General features: G+C 42.1%; 1 protein-coding gene across 9 annotated transcripts in view; it reads left to right on the forward strand.

Annotated features, from left to right (window-relative positions):
- The window catches only part of Sox5 (SRY-box transcription factor 5), a 1,007,323-nt gene that overhangs the window by 778,542 nt on the left and 208,740 nt on the right, over positions 1-20,041 (forward strand). For all 9 annotated transcript variants that reach the window (XM_028891773.2, XM_028891774.2, XM_028891770.2 and 6 more), the window contains one exon: positions 10,596-10,682. In XM_028891773.2, coding sequence (XP_028747606.1) covers positions 10,596-10,682 — 87 coding nt within the window. The remainder of the gene's footprint in view (positions 1-10,595; positions 10,683-20,041) is intronic.

Consider the following 20,041-nt stretch of genomic DNA (forward strand, 5'->3'; position numbering starts at 1 on the left):
ATGAAAATTATTTCCTAATGAAAATCCTTAATGGATTTTTATGTTTTTATTTATTTTTGTCCTATTCCACGTTATTTGGGTGCAGTCAGGGAATATCGCAGTTAACATAACAGCACACTTTTCTTTGATGGGATTATGTCTAAGTCTGGTCACATTAAATCATACATTGGCAATGAAAGTACTGTATTGTGTCTTCTGAAATTACTGTACAAATGACAAATCCGAAGTTCACTGCAGAGTTCTGAGAGTCCAGGGATAACAAGCCTTGGAGGAGTGTAGGCGTCTTCCCTTTGGAAGTCCATGTGCAAAGCTTGACACATGATGTTAAGCAGCTGGAGAATATTTTTCCTTTTGCTTGTTTTCTACTCTAATCTGGTGTATGCATTAGAATGTGACCATCTCCCCTGAATTATAACTCATGTCTCCGCTCCACTGTTCAGCTTCCTAAGCAGCAGCCTCCAGTGTGCCGAAGGGGCCTGGCAGGCATTTGGCAGGAGGGGCTTGTGGCCTGGGCTCACAAACGTCCCTGTAGAGAAAGTTCAAGGTTCCTGGTGCTTCAGCCTCTGGCTTTGCTTTAGTTCTCACGTCCAAGGGTACAGCTTTCTGTCGTATTTCTAAAGCTGTGGACTACTTGTTCTAAGTATGTTAAGTGGTTTTTCTATTTGATGCTTTTTGTGTTTTCTTTCTGTTCTCCAGCCACATTCACAATTTAGCGCAAATTCAAAACTCTACAAATGTGATCATAAAAGACAGATTCCAACATGTTCTAAATGCCTGATTGTATGAATATGCTATTTGTAGTTGGATGATCATGTGGATCATAATCCAAATACATGCCTAGTCCTTGTCTCACATGTATCAATAGACATGTACATGTATTAGCCACACTTGATCTCAGCCTATCAGCTGGCAAGCATCAAACAAGGTTCACAGATGTAGTAAGACCTACATGGTTTCATCTTCAGGAAGCTGCAAAGTGCTTAAGTGACCCTGCCCAAGCTTTCTCTCATCATGTGCATGGTACTCTTCCGAGATGAAAACTTCATTTGTTTTAAATATGTTTGATTCTCAAATACCTTTGCTATAATTCTGCAGTTCTTATGGTATTTTTTTTCTTCATGGTTCTATCATGTATACACAATGGAGAAAATATTGAATGAAGCAGAATATACAGAAACCAAAAGCTTTTGTAATTTATCTCTGACCAGATAGTTGTTTGATAGGTGAAATATAGAAAGAGTGATGAAAATCTTTCATAAGAAATGTTGAGATTTTTATAGAGTGACTCTGTGTGCATGGTCCACATCCTTCCTCCTGGTTCTCTATCATGTTCTATGGACTTTCGGGTCTTCCCTCCCAGGAACCCTGGCTTCCTCCTGCTCTCTAGCCCCATCCCCCTCATTGAAACTAACCAAAGTCTGGAACCTGATTCTCCCCCCTCCCACCCCCCTACTCTTTTCTGACATGGTGACTTATGTGGCTCCAAGTGGACAGTGTTCATCAGCCATGCATTTTATAAAGGGCCTTGCTCTCCCATTTTTATTACAAGTGAAAATGCTGCTACTCTGTGGTGATGGGAGATTAGGGCGAGTTAGCTGTGATGTTGGATGGGCTACAATGCCATGAATGCAAGCTATAGACATTGCTTTTGGTGGGCAACTTCCCTGTCACACTGAGTTCTACAGACCTTCAGGTAATGTTGGCAACTGTGTAGAGGAAATAGGAAACACAAACTAGTTGAGTCTCTTTGTCTGTACTGTTTAGAGACATTTCATACATTAACCTGAGAATGAACATCACCCCTATCCCTGTGCCCATTTCTTTATTACAGAGGATGAAAGATGACAGTCCTCATCATAGAAGTACATGTGGGTACAACTAGTACAGTGTGACTATGGCTGAAGGGATGAGTGTATGTGTGTGTGCATATGTATGTGTGTGTATGTATGTGTATAGTATGTATATATGTATTTATGTAGTGTTTTTGCATATGTATATATACATGTGATTATATATATATGTATTGTGTACATGTGCTTATGTATGCATATATGCATGGTATGTATGTGTTCGTGCATGTATGTGTATATATTTATTTCTGCATCTATGCATCTGTGTGTATGTATGTATATGTGTGTGTTTCTATGTCTGTTTGTATATGTATGTGTATGGTTCTGTGTGTATGAGTGTATTGTGTGTCTGTATATATGTGTGTATATTTCTGTGTGTACATGTGCGGGGGGTAAGAGGTAGCTCTATCTGATAGTTTTAAACTGACTTGTAGTGTAACACTGGTTAACATTTATAAGTGATACTAAGCACCATCCGTATTTAAACACTTGGCATACATTAGTTTTCACAGCGAACGTGAGATAAGGGCATTCATTATCCTGTTTTTAGGTGAGTAACTTGAAGCAAGAAGGTAAATTACTTGCCAAAGAGCAATAAACCAGTAAGAGATGGAGTCAGGTTTTATGACATTAAATCATTATTTTTCTTTTTATATCTAGTAGTAAAAAGACAAAGAGTTTTTGTACCAGAGGAGTTACTTTCTGCAGCTCCCTGTTGGAATGCTGCCTCCCCATAGCTTGCAGTGGTTTTGGTGGGATCTAATAATAAAACCACCTCATAGTGATGTCTGCAGGCTACACAAGACAAGCTGTCTTTTGATGGGGTGAACGAGGCGATCATCAATTCCACCTCTCACTCTTTAAGCCTAATAATGCTTACATGTGTGAAGAGAATATAACGGAGTGGAAGTGTGAATGTCTGTGATCTAGAACTCGGGAAATGGAAGGAGGGTGATCAGAAATTCAGGTCAAATGGACCAAATGAAACCAATCACACACACACACACACACACACCACACACACACACACTCACCACACACACACACACACACACACACACACACACACACACGCGCACACACACACACACACACACCACACACACACCACACACACACACACTCACCACACACACACACACCACACACACACACACACACACACACGCACGAGTGGCTCGCACAGTGGTCCTCAGCCTTCCTAATGCTGTGACCCTTTGTACAGTTCCTCATGTTATGGTTGCTCCAATCATAAAATTATTTTCATTGCTACTCTATAACTATAATTTTACTACTGTTATGAATCCTAATGTAAATATTTTTGGAGATAGGGTTTTGCCAAAGGAGTTGTGACCAGCGGTTGGGAACCACTGGTTAGGAGCATATTCTGTTCTCCCTGAGAACCTGAATTTGGTTTCCAGCACCCTTTTCATTGGGAGGCTCACCCCCTTGCCTATAACTCCAGCTCTAGGGGACCCAGTGCCCTCTCCAGGCCTCTGCAGGCATCTCCATATACTTTGTAGAGACTCACATGGGCATATACACATTAATAAAAGGGAAATGTTAATGTTAAAAAAACCCATTTATATACATCAGCCTTGCAAGGAGTAAATAAGGATTATAGATGTGACGCTATAGTGCCATATTAATTGTGACATATTTAATTATGCACTGAAAAATACTGTTCCAAAATGTGATGCGAAATTGAACACAATTGGACAAACATGTCCAGTTTTACAGTCAGTGCAGCAAGAAAATTTAAGCTTATCACAGGTAACTCCCTGGTCCCTGAAACTGATTGTTTATTATTATTTTCAAAAGTTGCCTTGGCAAAGCCATTTATTTTTCTGTTAGAAAGTTCTTAATAGCTTTCAAGTGGAAACAAGCATGCGCTTTGACAATACTAAAACAAAAGCCTTTCTCGGGATTACGTCACTTGAGGAACACTAATTACATATAAAAGTGAGGCTAGTGCGGTCTGGGTGCTGCGGAATGTCAGCTGTGGTCCTGTGGTTTGCGGAGACCTGTGGAACTTTGTCACAGACCCTCAAACTTGACATTGGTAGCCTAGCTGCAGTGATGGGTGGGCTCAGGGTTGTGGCGGGCCCTCCGGTCTCAAGTGTACACAGGGCTTTTCTTCTATGTAAAGATGTATTGCCTACTCTGTGTTATATAGCAGTTGTCCCCACACAGTGTCCGGACATGAAGATGCTCTCCTCAGGAAATGAATTCTTACTGACGTCATCTGCAGGTTTAACTCGGTCTTCCCCTCACAAACCTGTATCGATTGTCTTCACTTGAATGGTTAGACGGCAGCGGACTGAACTGGAGCTGCACTGCCTTGTACTTGCACGTGCTCTCTGGTGCTTGTGTGCTCTCAGAGGGGGGCCTGTGAGAGGGAACAGGGATTGAGTCCTAGCAGAGGTGACTCAGTTCACCGTGACAATTTTAACAGTCACTTGCCACTTAATTATCAACTGATTCTGAAGGTGGTAAAGAAAGTGGAACTAAAACTCCACTCTTTCAAAAGCTTAGCTCTTTAAGATAGAGATTTGTGGTGGGATATGAGCCATACAAGTAAAGCTGTTTGCTTAATGTGTCTACAGTCCTATGTTCGACCCCAGGATCACAGAATAAAAGGCAGGATTTATATAGAATACAGCCGTGTGACGCACTGAAGAGAAGGCTGTGCTGGGGATGATACTGCAGTCCCTGGCTTTAGGTTTAATTAGGTGTATGAGTTTCGGATAAGTATTTGAAACTTGCTAATTCATTGTGTTTCAGGCTATAAATGAAGTGTTTGATCTAGACTGGTTTTAAGTCATACTGACTAATAACAGCCATTGCCCAACCCTAATTTCCTTGGTAAAATATTTAAATGCTGCATAATCTATAACTTCCTTGGCAATCTATTAGCACCTAAAAATATCTGACTCCTCTAGAAGAGGGTCCCACATTTGTTAAGTGTAAAGTGTGTGACAATGGAGTGCTTATTTTGTTTTTGTTTGTTTTATATCAGCAAATCATGTATATTCAGTTTATAGCTGACCACTTGCTTCCATAGAATGCTTATCTAAATGAGAGAAAAAGGACATTACTAGTTCTAGAACTCAGCTTTTGGATTATCTACACATGCATTTACCTCAAGATTTGAGAAACAATTGGCATATTTGAAATTGAGCTATATTACTCTTCCTTCCAAAGTGTGATGCCCCTTGCTACATGTGTTCACCAGCACAAGTCAAGAATAGTGCAGCTCAGTTGAAGCTACAAAATTCAAGTGTAAATTAAAAGGTAGGAATTACCTAATTCCTGGGGTTTTGTTTAAAAAGACAAATATTGTGCATGCATATATTTTACTTGTTCAGTTTTTCAATGTGCCCTGCCACAGTAGCTCAAAGGAGATTAAAGCAGAGAAATAACCTACACACACACAAAGCACAAAACTGAGGTTGTGTGTAAGCTACTGCGCTGGCATGAATGTGGTTTAATTCTTGGCATCGATGGCTTGCTGGAGAATTACAGTATGTTGGCATCGGTCTCCAGGTCTCATTGTTCCAGCCCAGGGAGTCGGTCTTAAGAGGGTTTGGCACCAGAGGGAAAATGGAGTGAGAGTTACAGGGAATGAACAGGCCCGAAAGAGGCAGGATGCTGCCATAACAATGGCTGGCAAGTTCGGGGTCTCTGGTGGGGATTGCCATAGGCAGTGATGTGAGGAAGCAAATGTGAGCCAGAGAGAGGAGGAAAGCCAGCCGCTGTGTCTAACGGCCGAGGACAGCAAGAAGCAGCAGCAGTGACTTTACAGACTCGGGTTATGTGTGGACAGATGACGGCCATGTCCTAGGCTCTGATGTCCAAGGCTTCTTTTTTTCACATTTATTTTACATTGTCTTTTAAAATTCATATGTTTAGTTTTCTTCTAAAAAGACAAATCCTTGAAGGAAGAACCTGCTTTTCATTGTCTGTCTGTTGTACTTAGACTAGCTGATGTTGGGCATACCTGAGCTTCCTCAACTACACCATGGAACAGAGTAACTACACATACTATGTCAAAGGTGTTACGTCTGACAGCATTCTTTAAGCTGGGACACTGCCAGAGCCATTGTTGACTTTTACAGTGACTTTGAGGGAATCCTTAGTTTTGAGGGTAACCATGAAACTCCAATGCTTAGGAGAATGAAGTCCTAAGTGTTTAAAATAGGAAATGCACACCAGTCATGGTGATACACACCTTTAATCCCAGCACTGAGAAGGCAGAGGCAGGCAGATCTCTATGACTTGGAGACAGCCTGGTCTACAGAGTGAGACCCTGTCAAAAAAAAAAAACAAAACAAACAAACAAAACAACAACAACAAAAAGCAAATGAACAAAAACCATGAAAAGAAAAGAACAGAACCTGAAAGCTAACCAGTCCTGCAAACAGTTACCAGTCATGCTCACAGCATAAAACTCAATGTTGTGTCTTTAATAGTAAACCTCATTTTTGAAAACTAAATATTGCATATTGAGCCACTATCTGTGTTCACACCATAAATAATAAGTGGTACTTACAGAGCTGTGGTAGACACCCCTTTATTGAATTCACACTTGAGAAAACAGGTGGTTGTAAATATTGGGATTTTGCCATTTTGTCTTCTCTGTTTCTAATTGTAGATTTTCTTACTGTTCTCTGAGAAGCTTCAGTAATACGGAGGGTACTTGACTGTCCTCCTGAGTGGAGGCCACTCCCTAGCATCACTGTAGGAACCACCCATGGGGACATGAGACCATGGGGACATGAGACCATGGCAGGAAGTATACTGTGCAAAGTAGACTTGCCAGCCCTGTCTATGTGACAGAAACTCATACAGAGAGCTGACAGTGAAGACCGAGTGTGCAGACCCCTTACCAACCAGCTACTCCAGCTAGCTGCTATCATAAGATGTGGTGATATATAGTGCACCCCAATAAAATTTGCCTGAAGACTAGAGTGTTGCTAGAGAGCTTCTCTTCAGGTTCTACCAAGCCCCGCAGTTCCACAACCCATGTATAAAATAATCACTCAGACGCTTATATTATTTATAAACTGTATGGCCGTGGCAGGCTTCTTGCTAACTGTTCTTATATCTTAAATTAACCCATTTCTATAAATCTATACCCTGCCATGTGGCTTGTGGCTTACCGGCATCTTTACATGCTGCTTGTCCTGGCGGTGCCTGGCAGTGTCTCCCCCTCCTTCTTCCTGTTCCCCCAATTCTCCTCTCTCCTTGTCCTGCCTGGTCACTGGCCAATAGGTGTTTTATTTATATAGAGCGATATCCACAGCACTAGAGAGCAAAGGAACAAGCCAATGCTGTGTCTCACCTCGCCAACTCCATGAATCCTCTGACTGAATGTCTCTGAGTCTTTAGCCGTAAGGCCTCCAGCTGAAAAGGGTTTAGTTCCTGTCTCCTCGTACCTTATATATCTTTCTCTGCCCAGCTATATTACTTCCTTCCTAGTGCTGGGATTAAAGGTGTGTGTGTTTCTTAAATATTAGTAGCAGAGGCATGAGACCTCAAGTGCTGGGATTAAAGACATGTGACTCCCAAATACTGGGTTTAAAGGTGTAAGCCACCACTGCCTGGCTCTGTTTCTCTCCTAGACTGAGTCAATTGCATGTAGTCCAGGGTGGCTTTGAACTACAGAGATCCAGATGGATCTCTGCCTTCCGAGTGCTAGGATTAAAGGTGTGTGCCACCACTGCCTGGCATCTATGTTTATTAATCTAGTGGCTGGATCTGTTCCCTTATCTTCAGACAAATTTTATTAGGGTACACTATATATCACCACAATAAGATGGGTGACAAACTGGCTTGTTTTTTACTCATAGCCCAGTATTCCTTCTAGTTAATAAGTAAAAGGACTAATTTAATTGTACATGCTTACAGTATTTTTTAAACCATCCAGTGCAAATTCCATAGTGCAAAAATCATGTAATTAGATTAAGTTCTGATGCTAATGAGAAATATAAAAAAAATCTAGCCATTTAATCCCAGAGTTAATACTCATGCAAGCATGTTATTCTGGAAAGTTCAGTTTATTCTTTGAGATTTTCACTCTAGCAGAGTTCAGAGTGGTTCCTGTGATTTAGAATTCTTCTAGAGAGGACATAAGGGTGTGTCTATGTGTTATCTGTGTGTGCATGTGCAACTGGAACAGCAGGCTGTGAGATTCGGATTTAGTCTCACAGTGAATGTGTCCTGTGTCTCCCTAAGCTTTGGCTTCTTAACAGGTGACTATCAATCCTTATGTACCGTGAGAAATTTGCCATGTTATATGGAAGGAGATTTTTCTGTTGCTCAGAACTTAGCCTTCAAAATGGGCTCAGAACAAGTCTCGTCTTTTCACTGTGCATAAGGGCTATTAGGAACAAAGAGAACCCTACTCAAGACATTACTGTTTCCCATCATATATTTTAAAACCCCAGACTGGTCTATTCCTGATTTTTTTGTGTCCTCCTTAGAACCCATAACACAGATGTAATTACACGTTCTCAGACTTCTGGTGAGTGTGGAGTAAATGAGGGCATGGATGTAGAAGCCATAGCACAGTCCAAAGACAGAGGCCACTCTGTGTATATCTGGATTCTTAGTCATCCTTGGGTGTGACAGCCCGAGTTAGATATATTTATGACTTTCCATTTTCACAAACACCCCCATTCCCTCTCTCCCTTCTTCCCACCGTCCCTCCCATATGCTAAGCATCAACTTGAACCAGCTCTCTGGGAGCCTTATATCTTAAAGCTTGTTAATAAGGAGGCCAGGAATGTTCTGCAGGTTCCACAAATCTGGCTGCTGTTTCTTTAACTCTGCAACTTAGACAGAAGACTTCTGTCCCTTTATGAGGCGGCGACAGTAGATATTTTGTCTAGCTGCAAGGGAAAGGCATTGCACCGACCTGGCAGACAATGGCCTTAAAAGTAAAAATGACTGTTGCAGGAGCAGGGAGGCTCCAGGGCCATTGTTAGTCCACAGTGGATTTCCATCGCCGCATTCCTGCTTTGCAAAGGTTTGTTAGCTTTTAATGACTGACAGAACTCTCCTACAAATACCATATTGGCCATGCCCTGTTTACACGCTCCTCAAGCAAAAAAAAAAAAAAAAAAAAAAAAAAATTTGAGCTCTGACTAAAGAAACAGTGGTGTTTGACCTCCTCTGATAAGGTTTAAGAACTGATTTTCCCAGTGCTCGCTGGAAATGTAGACACAATGAAGTTCAGTGCAGAAGTATTGTCAACTTACTTTAAACATCATGATGCAAGTGGAAATGCCAATTACAACACCAATATGCACTCTGCCTGATCACAGCACTGATATTTCATTTTCAAAATATGAGATAGAAAAACAGGGGTGCATTTTAGTAAAATGTGCAAGTAAGCTCATGAGGATTTTCCTTTATTATAAAAAATAGAAATGGGCATTTTGTGACAAAGAGAAACATATATTTCAGCCACATATCATGAATGGGATATATGCATCTATATGGATACAATTTAAAACAATAGCTGATACCTTCTGCCATTTAAATTCCACCAATCATTTTTGACATCTTGGAAATATTCTGTACTTAACCTCTGCCTCACTGAAACCCACTAGGACAGACGGTCTCTGTGATAAGTTAACAAGTCATCCCTTTCTGTTCCTCCTAGGGAGCAAATAATCATCGAAACAAACAGAAACACACATAACCACCACTGTGCAGACTGCAGTGCCCCTCCAAGACTCAAGATAATAGATGTGCGCTGTTATACAGATGAGGCATAGGGGACTCTTCTCTTTCAGGAGTGTGACTACTTTGTTTTGTTTTCTAACTTAATGCAAGGCTAACTGTAGAATTGAAATGCATGGTCATTGTGTACCCAGGTAGACGCTGACGTGAACATACAATTCCATTGTGAGGAATGGCGTCTAATGTGTGCCGGTTTTATTACACTTATATTTACTTATAGTTAAGGTTCAGTACAAAAGGAGAGGGCAGAGCCAGGTATCTACAAAAACAAGCCACACTATAACTCACGACCTTGTTCTCTAAGATGTGTCCATCCTGTTCCAACATGGGGCATCTAAAAAAGGCGTGATACAAATCTGAAATAAGCAAATAATGTATTTCCATTAGAGACATTACTCAGTTCACCCAATCTGGCAATCTTTGAAAAGCTTCTTTTATGTCAACCTTTGTTTGTTTGTTTATTTATTTATTTTTTCAGTGTTCACTGTGTACTCACACATCTTGCCATGGTGTGGTGGTTACTACCACACAATGTTATACATATTATAAAGTGCACAGAATTGTAAACACACAGAGGGGCGTAATTACATGTAGCAGGTTTAAGGGCTAATTCTTTCCCTTTTTTTTTCCACTCTGAATTTTATCAACATAATTATTTTCTGACTGGGGACTAACACTCTGAAATTGACAAGCATCCATTATAGCAAGAATTTGTCCACCAAATTTAAAACAATGAGCTGTGGGTGCACACAAGCTCATTGTCATAGAGAATTAGTATGGCTTTGTTCTGCAAGGGGAAAAAGCTAATGATTTCGAAACAGCAGGTGACCAAACACATTCTTTTTTTTTTCCCTCCCTGTTATCAGTTTGATGATGAAGTCATTATGAACTGGGGCCAGGACCAGGATGGCCTTATTCTTAGCAGACAGGCTTCAGTGAGCCTGTTGCAAATAGGCATGCCGATTTGCTTATATATGTCTTTTTTTCTTTACGTAGATACCCCCAGTATTGAAAAGCTACTCTCAAAGGACTGGAAAGACAAGCTCCTGGCAATGGGATCAGGGAACTTTGGAGAAATAAAAGGTAGGAAGTATGTGCTACTTTTCTCTAGAATGTTCAGAAATGAAGTTGCTATCTATAAGTATTAGTGGTTATGGAATACTTCTGTCCCGGCCCCTCTGCTTCATGCATGCTCTGGGACAGGCCTTCCTTCTAGCTGGAAATAGATCCCGTCTCTTCCTGGATGTTCTCTTTGCATGTATAGGATCAAGGATGTGTGGGTTTGTTTTCTTGTCTTGACAGCACAACCCCACTCTATCTGTGGCTTGCTCTGCTTTCCCTCCTCTTATTTGACTTAAATGGTTTATTTCAAAGGTAAGAATATAGCAACAGCACACCAAGGTTGGAAGCGGCATTTTGTACATTAGAACTCACAGTTTACATCTGAAGGATGCACACTTGTAATGGACAGCTGGGGCCCACAACGATGAGCAAGGCAGGCACAGACAAGGAGGTTTCAAGTTAGCGTCAGCGACGTTTCTCTTCGAGCTTATTTGAATCGGCAATTACAACTAATAAAAGCTCTCTGTGGACTTCAGAAATCACTGAATATTCATATCCTAACAAACTTCCAGTAACAAGGGAGGAGATTTAATTTTCTCGTGTAGAAATGGAAGCAGATGATCCTTCCGATTGGTTTTAAACAACCCCTTCTCAGAGCTTGAGGGGCAGCACACAGCAAGCAGCCTGTTGCTGCCCGAGGGATTCTTGTGGTCGTACATTCTAAAGCAATACTAATTTTGAGAATGTCAAGAGACTCGGTCATCAGCAACATCACATTTGCTTATGAACTGTGATGCTTCAACAGGTGCTAAACGTAAATTTCAAACACCTACTGATTAATATTAGTATACATATAAACACAAGTCTAGGTAACTTTGTGGTGTATGAATCAAAGGGACAATCTCTCCTGTGAGGTTCTGTCCCATCCACATGTCCTAGAGTAAAGCAAAGCATTCATCTTTTCAACTCTTCCAGTTCTTTATTCATATCTGGCTGTTTGGAAATTTCCCGAAAAAAAAAAAAAATGACTGATGATTTCCCGTGTCTGTCAGTCATTTGAAGCTGCACACATTCTGGCTTTAGAGGCTGTGAATGGATAGTGACATGAACCAGGGCTCGTCAACAAGTTTCATGACCAGTGTCTATTTGGAAGAAAATTTAAATAACAATTAGCATGCCTGGGAGCTTGGCAGAACTTAAGGGAACACAAAGGGAAGCTTCACCTTCCAAGACATCAAGCTCTTCACCTTTTTGATGGATTTAAAACCCGTTGAACCCCGAGGTGAGGGACGCATAATCCCTGCCTCTGTCTTCCACCACCGACCTCAGCCGCCACCAAGAGTGGAGCGGAGAGGAGTGCCAGCTTCAAGGCTTGTGATCGCGGTCCTCCCTCTCTTCCTTCACAAGTCACACTTGAAAGCCACCATGGCAGTGACGTTCAGCTTAGAGGATACAGGCTCCGTGCTGGCCTTTGAGCCTAGCCTGGGGGCTACTTTAGGACGCTCCAGTACAATCACAAAAGAAGTTTCTGTCTTTAATTTTGAGTTTTTAAAGCTTCACATTCAGAGCCCAAGTTCAGTTATTGTCCTCTGGTTTTTCTGGGGGGGAAAAAAGCTGTTTCCAGAAGCATTTTGAAAGCAACTGTACGTCTTTCTTCTGCCGGGGGCATGGTTATTAGGTGCTCAGCTCAGGTTTCCCAGTGAAGGGGGAAAACAGCCTGGGTTACTCTGGCGGCTACCGCCTGTGACAGTTGCAATTACAAGTCATTGTTCATAGGTGCAGAGGGCACAATAGAAGATTGCCTCTGGGGGTAAATGGATTTGGGGGGTCAGTGCCCAGGAATGTGGTTTCTTGCCACCTCAGAAAAGTCCGAGAACAATGCTTGCCTTGTTTCCACAGCTGTTTTGTCCCAGGCAGAGGAAGGTGTGAGACTCACATATTTGTCTACTGTTTCTGGCTGGGGGACCAAAGGGTTGGGCTTTGTGGGTTCTTTCAAAATAGGAAAGCATGAACGTGCTGAATGATTGGGTGGTTTGTGGAGGATCAATTTAAATAATAGATTAGAATAGGACTTTCACTGTCAGGGCAGCGGGTGCCAGCTTCACGGCGTTTACTGCTCCTTCCTACATGGTGAAAAGTGCCCCTCCATTTATCTTGGCCAGTTTTATTTACATTTTTATTGGCTCTTGGAAAAAAGGTAATGAGGGATGAAGAGAGAAAGAGAGAAAGAGAGAGAGGGGGAGGGGGAGAGAAAGAGAGAGAGAGAGAGAGGGAGGGAGGGAGGGAGAGAGAGACACAGGGAGAAGAGAAGGATGGAGGAAGAGGAAAAAGAAAACTCCGTGTTGTGGGGACTGGAGACAGGAGAATAGGAATGCTGTAGATTTAACACAGTAGCCACGCCAGTCTCCTTTCTTCAGTACTTTAGCATTAAGGAGCTAACCAATGAATTACTTTCAAAGTATTTGAACAAATAAGTAGAGTCACAATTTGGAAAAGTTTATAAAAACTGTTTCTTTCTATTAGTATTCCAAAAGAATAAGTAGAAAACTTTTCATGTAGAAAGAATAAGTATGATATGTTGGCTATCCATAAATAATTGTATTTAAAGAGATGGTTTTTAGCTGCACTTTTACCCTGCAAGGAAAAGTCATGAAACATGACAGAATCCACTAACAAGAGTGAGAAAGGGACAGATGTGATCAGGCCTGCTGGAAGGACACGTGTGAGAGAAGGGGGTAGGGAATAACGACACATGGGGTTTGCCTTCTAAAGGGCCAGGCCACACCTGCACACCCAGGTCCATGTGGCTACTCCATGCATGTGCCACACTATTATGTGACCATGCAGCACATGGGTGACGTAGGACATATGACCTGGAAATGACTAGGTGGAAATGACTAAGTGTCCCACTGGGACATGAGTGACCATAGGGGCATGGTTGGAATTCCTATCATAAAGTCCATCTCCCCCCCCCCTTTTTTTTCCTCTCAAGAAGCAATGTTAGTAAAGGTCACTGGCTTCTGAGAGCATAAAGTTCCTTGTCTCTTATTTTTATATTTATTTATTGGTCCATGTGCACTTGTGGACATGTGTACCCTTGTCTGCACCCATGCTTGTGTGGAGGTCAAAGGAAGAATTTGTAGAAGTCAGTTCTCTCCTTCCATCAAGAAGGCCCTAAGGCTCAGGCTTGACAGCAAATGCCTTTACCCACAGAGCCATGTCACGCGCCCCTAAAGTTGCCTGTTCAAAATGTTAGAGTATTTTGCCTGGAATTGTACCACTTTATACTCTGGCACTTTGGAGACATGACATATTCAGGTTTTAAAGGCAAAGTAGAACTAACCCTGTCATGCACACATGTAAGGCACACAGGATCTAGTTTTGGGGAAACAGTTGGTCTGCAGAGCTCTCCCAATGACAGCCAGTCAGCTTGTGCTATTCTCCAAGGAGCTGCCTGAGGAAAGGTTGCTTCCCTTTTCCTCAGACATACTGTGTCACTGGGCAGCTCTCAGAGACCTTCTATGTCATCTGCAGCAGAAGCTCTGAGAAGCAGTGGTGAGCAGGGTAACAGTTGCCTTTTGTAGCCTGGTGGTGACTCGGGATGGGGAAGGGGGGAGAACATTCCAGCTGGCTCCCAGTGGTACCCACAGTGTTTCAGCTAATGTGGAATTCCATGACACCGAAGGCCACTGAATTGGCACTTCACCTGAGGACAGTGTCTAGGGACCCAAAGGTGGCTTTGACTAGTCTAAACAGATTATTCGTTTTTCAGCAAAGCCACTGCAAATGCTGCCTATTACCTGTGATATGCACACAGACTGTAACACCTACGTCTGTGTGCAGACATCTCACTTATTTCTTCTACTGCTGTAGTGAAAGCAGGCCATTGACTGGGAGGTTCACTGGGCATTTCCTCGGAAGAGCCCAGGACAAGGCCACTGCTGGCCATGATTGACTGGTTCCTTCCTACTCAGGACTCAGAAGCTCTACTTTATTAAGTTCCATAAAATGTTGTATGTGTAATGTAAGGGGAAATGCCATCTGTGCTTGATAATATAAAAATATGACTATTTCAAGCCCATAATTTTGCTAATTCTAGACAATGAGGCATACAGGAAAACACTGAACAGCTCTGGATTCATGTCAATAATCCTTTGGGCAATACAATTGCCTTTGAGCTCAGGAATTAAGCATGGGAGTGGAGTCAATACCTGGATTAAGATAATCTCTCAGGTGATGTACATTTTTTTTAATAGATAGGCACACTGAATATGTGGCTTAAAAGAGACAATTATTCTGTTTAAATGGCATTAAATAACTTGAAAATAAGCAGGCTGAGAACAGAAATAAGACACAAGATTTTTTTTCCAAGGAAGACATCTAAGTCCTGGTGAGAGAGCTTTGTCATTTGGTAAAGTGCTTGCATTTCAGGCCTGAGGATACGAGTTCAAGTACCAGACCCATGGTTAAAAACTAAGCTGGACCTGGTGTCTTGGCTTTAACTCCAGCACTGGGGGGCAGATAGGTAGATCCCTGGCATCTCAGCCAGTTAGCCAAGACTTCTTGGCCAGTTCTGGACTATTAAAGGACTCTGTCTTAAAGACAGAGTTGAACTGTATCTGAGAAATAACCTAACTCATTTAGACTTTTACAGGTTTAAAACACGTAGACAAAAACATCAACACTTTTATCTGTTCATGCTGGTGTCACCTGGAAAGGTATCTTAATGCCATCTTCAAGGCCCTGTAGATGTTTAAGGATCAGAAGCATCATCCTGTGAGGGTGACATTTGCACATTGACCTGAAGCTTGTAAGTCTGCACAGTTTCAGGGAGGCTATGAGAGCCGTTGTATCCCAAAGATGTTTAATGTAGAGTCAATCACAAGTAAGGTATAGCACATGGAGTTATTTACTTCTAAATAAAATCAATGTTTATGTTTTTAATCCTCTCAGCTCACTGTCTAGCCTCTGTAGTTGCTTCTAAGTGATGAGTTTTACATTTTGCTAAAAAAAATATTTTAAAATTTTGTGAGACTGAAGAAAGTCTGGCATGGAGAGGGTAAGGCTGGGGCAGCAGCTTTGTGGTGGGCATTGAAGACATCGCGCATGTGATTTCTGATGCCCAGTGCTCAGCTCACCATTGCGTGCACAAGCAAACTTAGGGACAGCAAGAGAACTCTTCCACCAGATCGCACGGGTCCACGAGTGTGGGGTTTTGCACTTGTACTAATTGCAATACAGTCTTCCTCATACTTGCTTCAGATTTGTTAGGAAATACTGAGGTCATACTTTATCTGAATTTACATTAGAAAAAGAAATAACATCATTAACATTGTTATCAAGCCACTTAAAGCAATTCATATGCTTGAGAAGAATCGAGTTGTAAAATTAAAATGATAGCATCATTTGTACTCTTGGAGATAGATACAGGCTCCTCCAACGCTTGTACAATATGATCTGGATTGTTGAACATTGTTGAACATTTCAGTCCAACCCCAGACTTTTCTAGCTTCATGCTAAGCTTAGTAAGGGGGCATGTTGAAGCCACAGCAGTGAGCAGTCATGTGACCCCATTTCTTCTAATACCCAGGGAACATCAGACTGTGTCTTGTGGTCTCCATTTCCTCATCTGCTCATTTAAGGGAAGTCACAGTGAAGCATTTATTGCTTATCACTCCATAAACAACTTCCTCACAAAATTATTGTGATTGGCATCTTGTCCCAATTCACAGATTGTTAAAAAATGATAATAACCAGAGACCAATTATCGTAAACCACATACTGTAGTTATGGTATATATGGTCCACACATTCTGCATGATGCTCAGTAGTCGCTATCTTTCATGACACTAGAGCATACTATCTCTAAAGGCCTTTAAATCTTGAGAACGCTTCTAGACAGACGGTACATGAAGAGCTCCATGAAGTTCCAGCCAGAGTAGTTAGTGCTGAGCTCCCCATGCACACATTCTGGCATCCTCAGTCTGTTCACATGTCAACCTTCCTAATTTAATATCAGTCCAAATCTTTGAATCATCTGCTGGGGTCCAAGAAGCGGCTCAGTGGTTACTATCATGGCTGCTCTTATAGAGGACCAGGGTGTGATTCACAGCTCCTACATGATGACTTACACCACCTGTGACTCCATTCCAAGGACTCTAGTGCACTCTTCTGGCCTCTGCCAACACCAGACACACAAGTGGCACACAGCCATACGTGAAGAAAGATACACATACAACACAATAAAAAGGAAATAATAAATAAATTAATTAAAAGTTTCATATTGGAAATGACAGCTATTGAATACAATCTAAATACAGAACATATGTGATACTTTGAAAAACTGATTTTTACATTTTAGGTACATTAAGTAGGAGGGTGGAGGCATCTTGATAAAAGTTATTTAAATTAAATTAAATTACAAAAGTAAAAGTCTGCTGTCTTTATGGAGGGCTGGGAGGTGGCTCAGCAGTTAAGTACACTTGGTCCTGCAGCGTTACAGGCAGTTGCGAGCTGCCCTGTGCAGCTGCTGGGAATTGAAGTCAGCTCCTCTGCAGGAGCAGCAGGCCCTCCTAACTGCCGAGCTCTTTCTCTAACCCCCTTTTGATCCTTTGTTTTTCAATTTCAACCACTTCAAGGAGAACTTGTTAGCATACAGTAAAGATCACTTGAAGGGTCATCCTTGTGGATAGGATTGTGCAACCTTTTAACTTTCCTTGAGTTGGTTTCGTTTATCCAGCTAACAGATATCAGGTGTCCAGGATGCTAAAGGCACAAAATTGTTCTGCTGTCATAGAGCTGCTAATCCAACCAGCAGTTGACACAATACACAGAAAGTCAACAAGAGTGCAACATGTAGTGCACGATACTGGTTGACAAGCAGCAGGGTGTGATGGTCTCTTTAATGTCCGTGTTTAAGAGAGGCCACCAGAGGAGCTGGCCTTCAAGTTCCATCTCGAGGGGCTGAATATTTACTCATTTGTTTTCTCTTCCATATAGAGTTAAGCTATGGGCAACCATTCTTTTCTGGGTAACCCTGTGTGAAGCACTAACATTTAGAACTGGGGGACTCTCACAGGAGCTGTGCAATAGATGGGACTCATGGGAGGGAAGAAGCCAGTCCTGGGAAGTAGTTGTCTCACTAGCTATCAACATTGTGGTCAACTTTAGGCTACAAAATGGCAGTTGCAACCATGAGATGCTGCTGCCCAGGGATACTATGGTATCTTAATTTATCTTAATTTATCCAAGTACAGTCTGTGATGTTCCCACACAACACAATCTACCTAAAGACTTGTTTCTCAGAACATAGCCCTGATGCTGGGCTGCATATAAATATAACCCTCAAATGAGTATTGGAAGCTAAGAAATTTCTAGAGATATTCATGAGGGAGACCATTCTGCATCTAGTAAGGGTGGGGTGGGTGGTTATTGCTGTGGGTTGTGTGACAGCTTTGATATCCTCTTCCAAGCATAAAACACTGAGCATTTGCCTGGCACTTGGGTTTTATTAGGGAAAGCAATGGACTCTGGTATGGAGGATAGAGAACTACTATGTAGATGATGCTACAGAGGCATGTCAGGGGTCAACAAGAGTGGTAGAGATGAAGACCTATGAGAAGATGTGTGCTCTGATCCAGGGCTGATAGAATTTCCCATGCATTTGACAAGGGAAATGACACAGACAAAGGGTGAAGAGGAACACCTGGCTTCAGGGTAGAATGTATCCCTCAATGAGGCAGGGAAATTGGAGCTGGGCTCAGGTGTTAGGATCTCTTCTTTTATCCTGAAAAGTGCTCTGACCCACATTGCCTTGGTAGAACCTACATGAGCATACGGGACTGTCCCACCTTGGTTATTAGGCAACTAGAAAGAGTGACACAGGATGTTTTGGACCTTTGGTGAGCACTCATTCCAAGTGTGCTAAAATTACACTACCATAGATCAAACGCACACAGGCTGATAGCTGAGACACCAGAATCCTGGGCTGTCCTGGAAACACAGGGAATACGTGCCATGGCTCAGAATCAGAGGAAACTGATCACTGCATGCAGTGTGGCTGCTGGAGTGTTGCACTATTTGCCTCTAGGACCTCTGGGTGTAGAGGAATAGACACTAGCTGCTGAATGTTTTCCTTCCGGGGAGGACAACCTCCGGAGTTTTCCCAGGACTTGCTAATATTCTTTTGTTCTTGTTGTTCATTTGTTTTAAGTCTAGAATGTTGTTTGGCTCTTTGCTGGCTGCTTCTTGTTCACAGACCACTCTGCGAGCCCCCTTTATGCACTAAACAGCCATGAGGAAGAATAAGGGAATTTGGAAGTGCAGCCATCAAGCCTATCCTTTTGTTTTAGTTTAGGAATTTCATAGAAACTGAGATCACTGCAACAATTGTACCCTCTTGGCTACAGTCTCAGAAAGCCAAGCTGGAATCCTATGTAGTCCCTATGAAATAAAAGTCTCTAGTCTCTGTCTTGGTAACCCATGGTGGCTGAATCCTGTGCAATTCCTCCAGTCTTTGTCCTAGTAACATACAGTGGATGAACAAGGGAAGAGTCAAAAGTGAGGGGGGTTATTCTTTATACCATTCGTTGGACAAGGTTCAAGGGTTTGTTGTCTGCCAGGCATTTACTATTTGCTTTGCTTACAGTGGGGAGGAGCTGAGGTCACAGTAAAGAGCTCTGGGTATGAAGGTGTCTTAGGAACTCAGTGAGGACCTGGACACACAGGGAGTAGCTGTAGATTCATTCATCGGGGAGCTGGAGAAGTAGTGAGGGGCTGGGGGTGGCTCCTTGGAAGAATATGACTGTGCATGCCCAAGGCCCCAGATTCCATCTTTAGCACGAGACAGAAGAAAGGCACACTGGAGTAGGCTCTACGTTCACAAAATTAGAATCAAATATAAAAATCACACATTTTATTTTCAATGTGAAATGTTTTATCTGCACGGTTTAGTGATGGTCCAAGAAATTTTGCTAACCTTTCCTGTCTAGTCACTGAATCCCATACTCCTTCAAACCCCGGTTTTGTGCCGCCTTGTGCCAATGGACTTGTGCCTCTCTGGCACCTAAATTATATGGCTGCATATTTAGGTGAGATATATTTTCTGAAAATATAACTGTAGAAATTTACCAAATATGTAAATATAAAGAAAAGTTTAAAATAATGTATAATCTCATCTCCGAGAATGTTTCCTACCAATGTTTTCCCTTGAGTGGAAACATATGCATAGAGGTGAGTGTTAATACAGATGCCTCATTTATATCCAACTCTTAAACTTCTGTCATTAAGAAACTCCATGTCGCCGGGCGGTGGTGGCGCACGCCTTTAATCCCAGCACTCGGGAGGCAGAGCCAGGCGGATCTCTGTGAGTTCGAGGCCAGC

The sequence above is a fragment of the Peromyscus leucopus genome, chromosome 3 (genome assembly GCF_004664715.2).
Source record: "Peromyscus leucopus breed LL Stock chromosome 3, UCI_PerLeu_2.1, whole genome shotgun sequence".
Lineage (NCBI taxonomy): Eukaryota > Metazoa > Chordata > Mammalia > Rodentia > Cricetidae > Peromyscus > Peromyscus leucopus.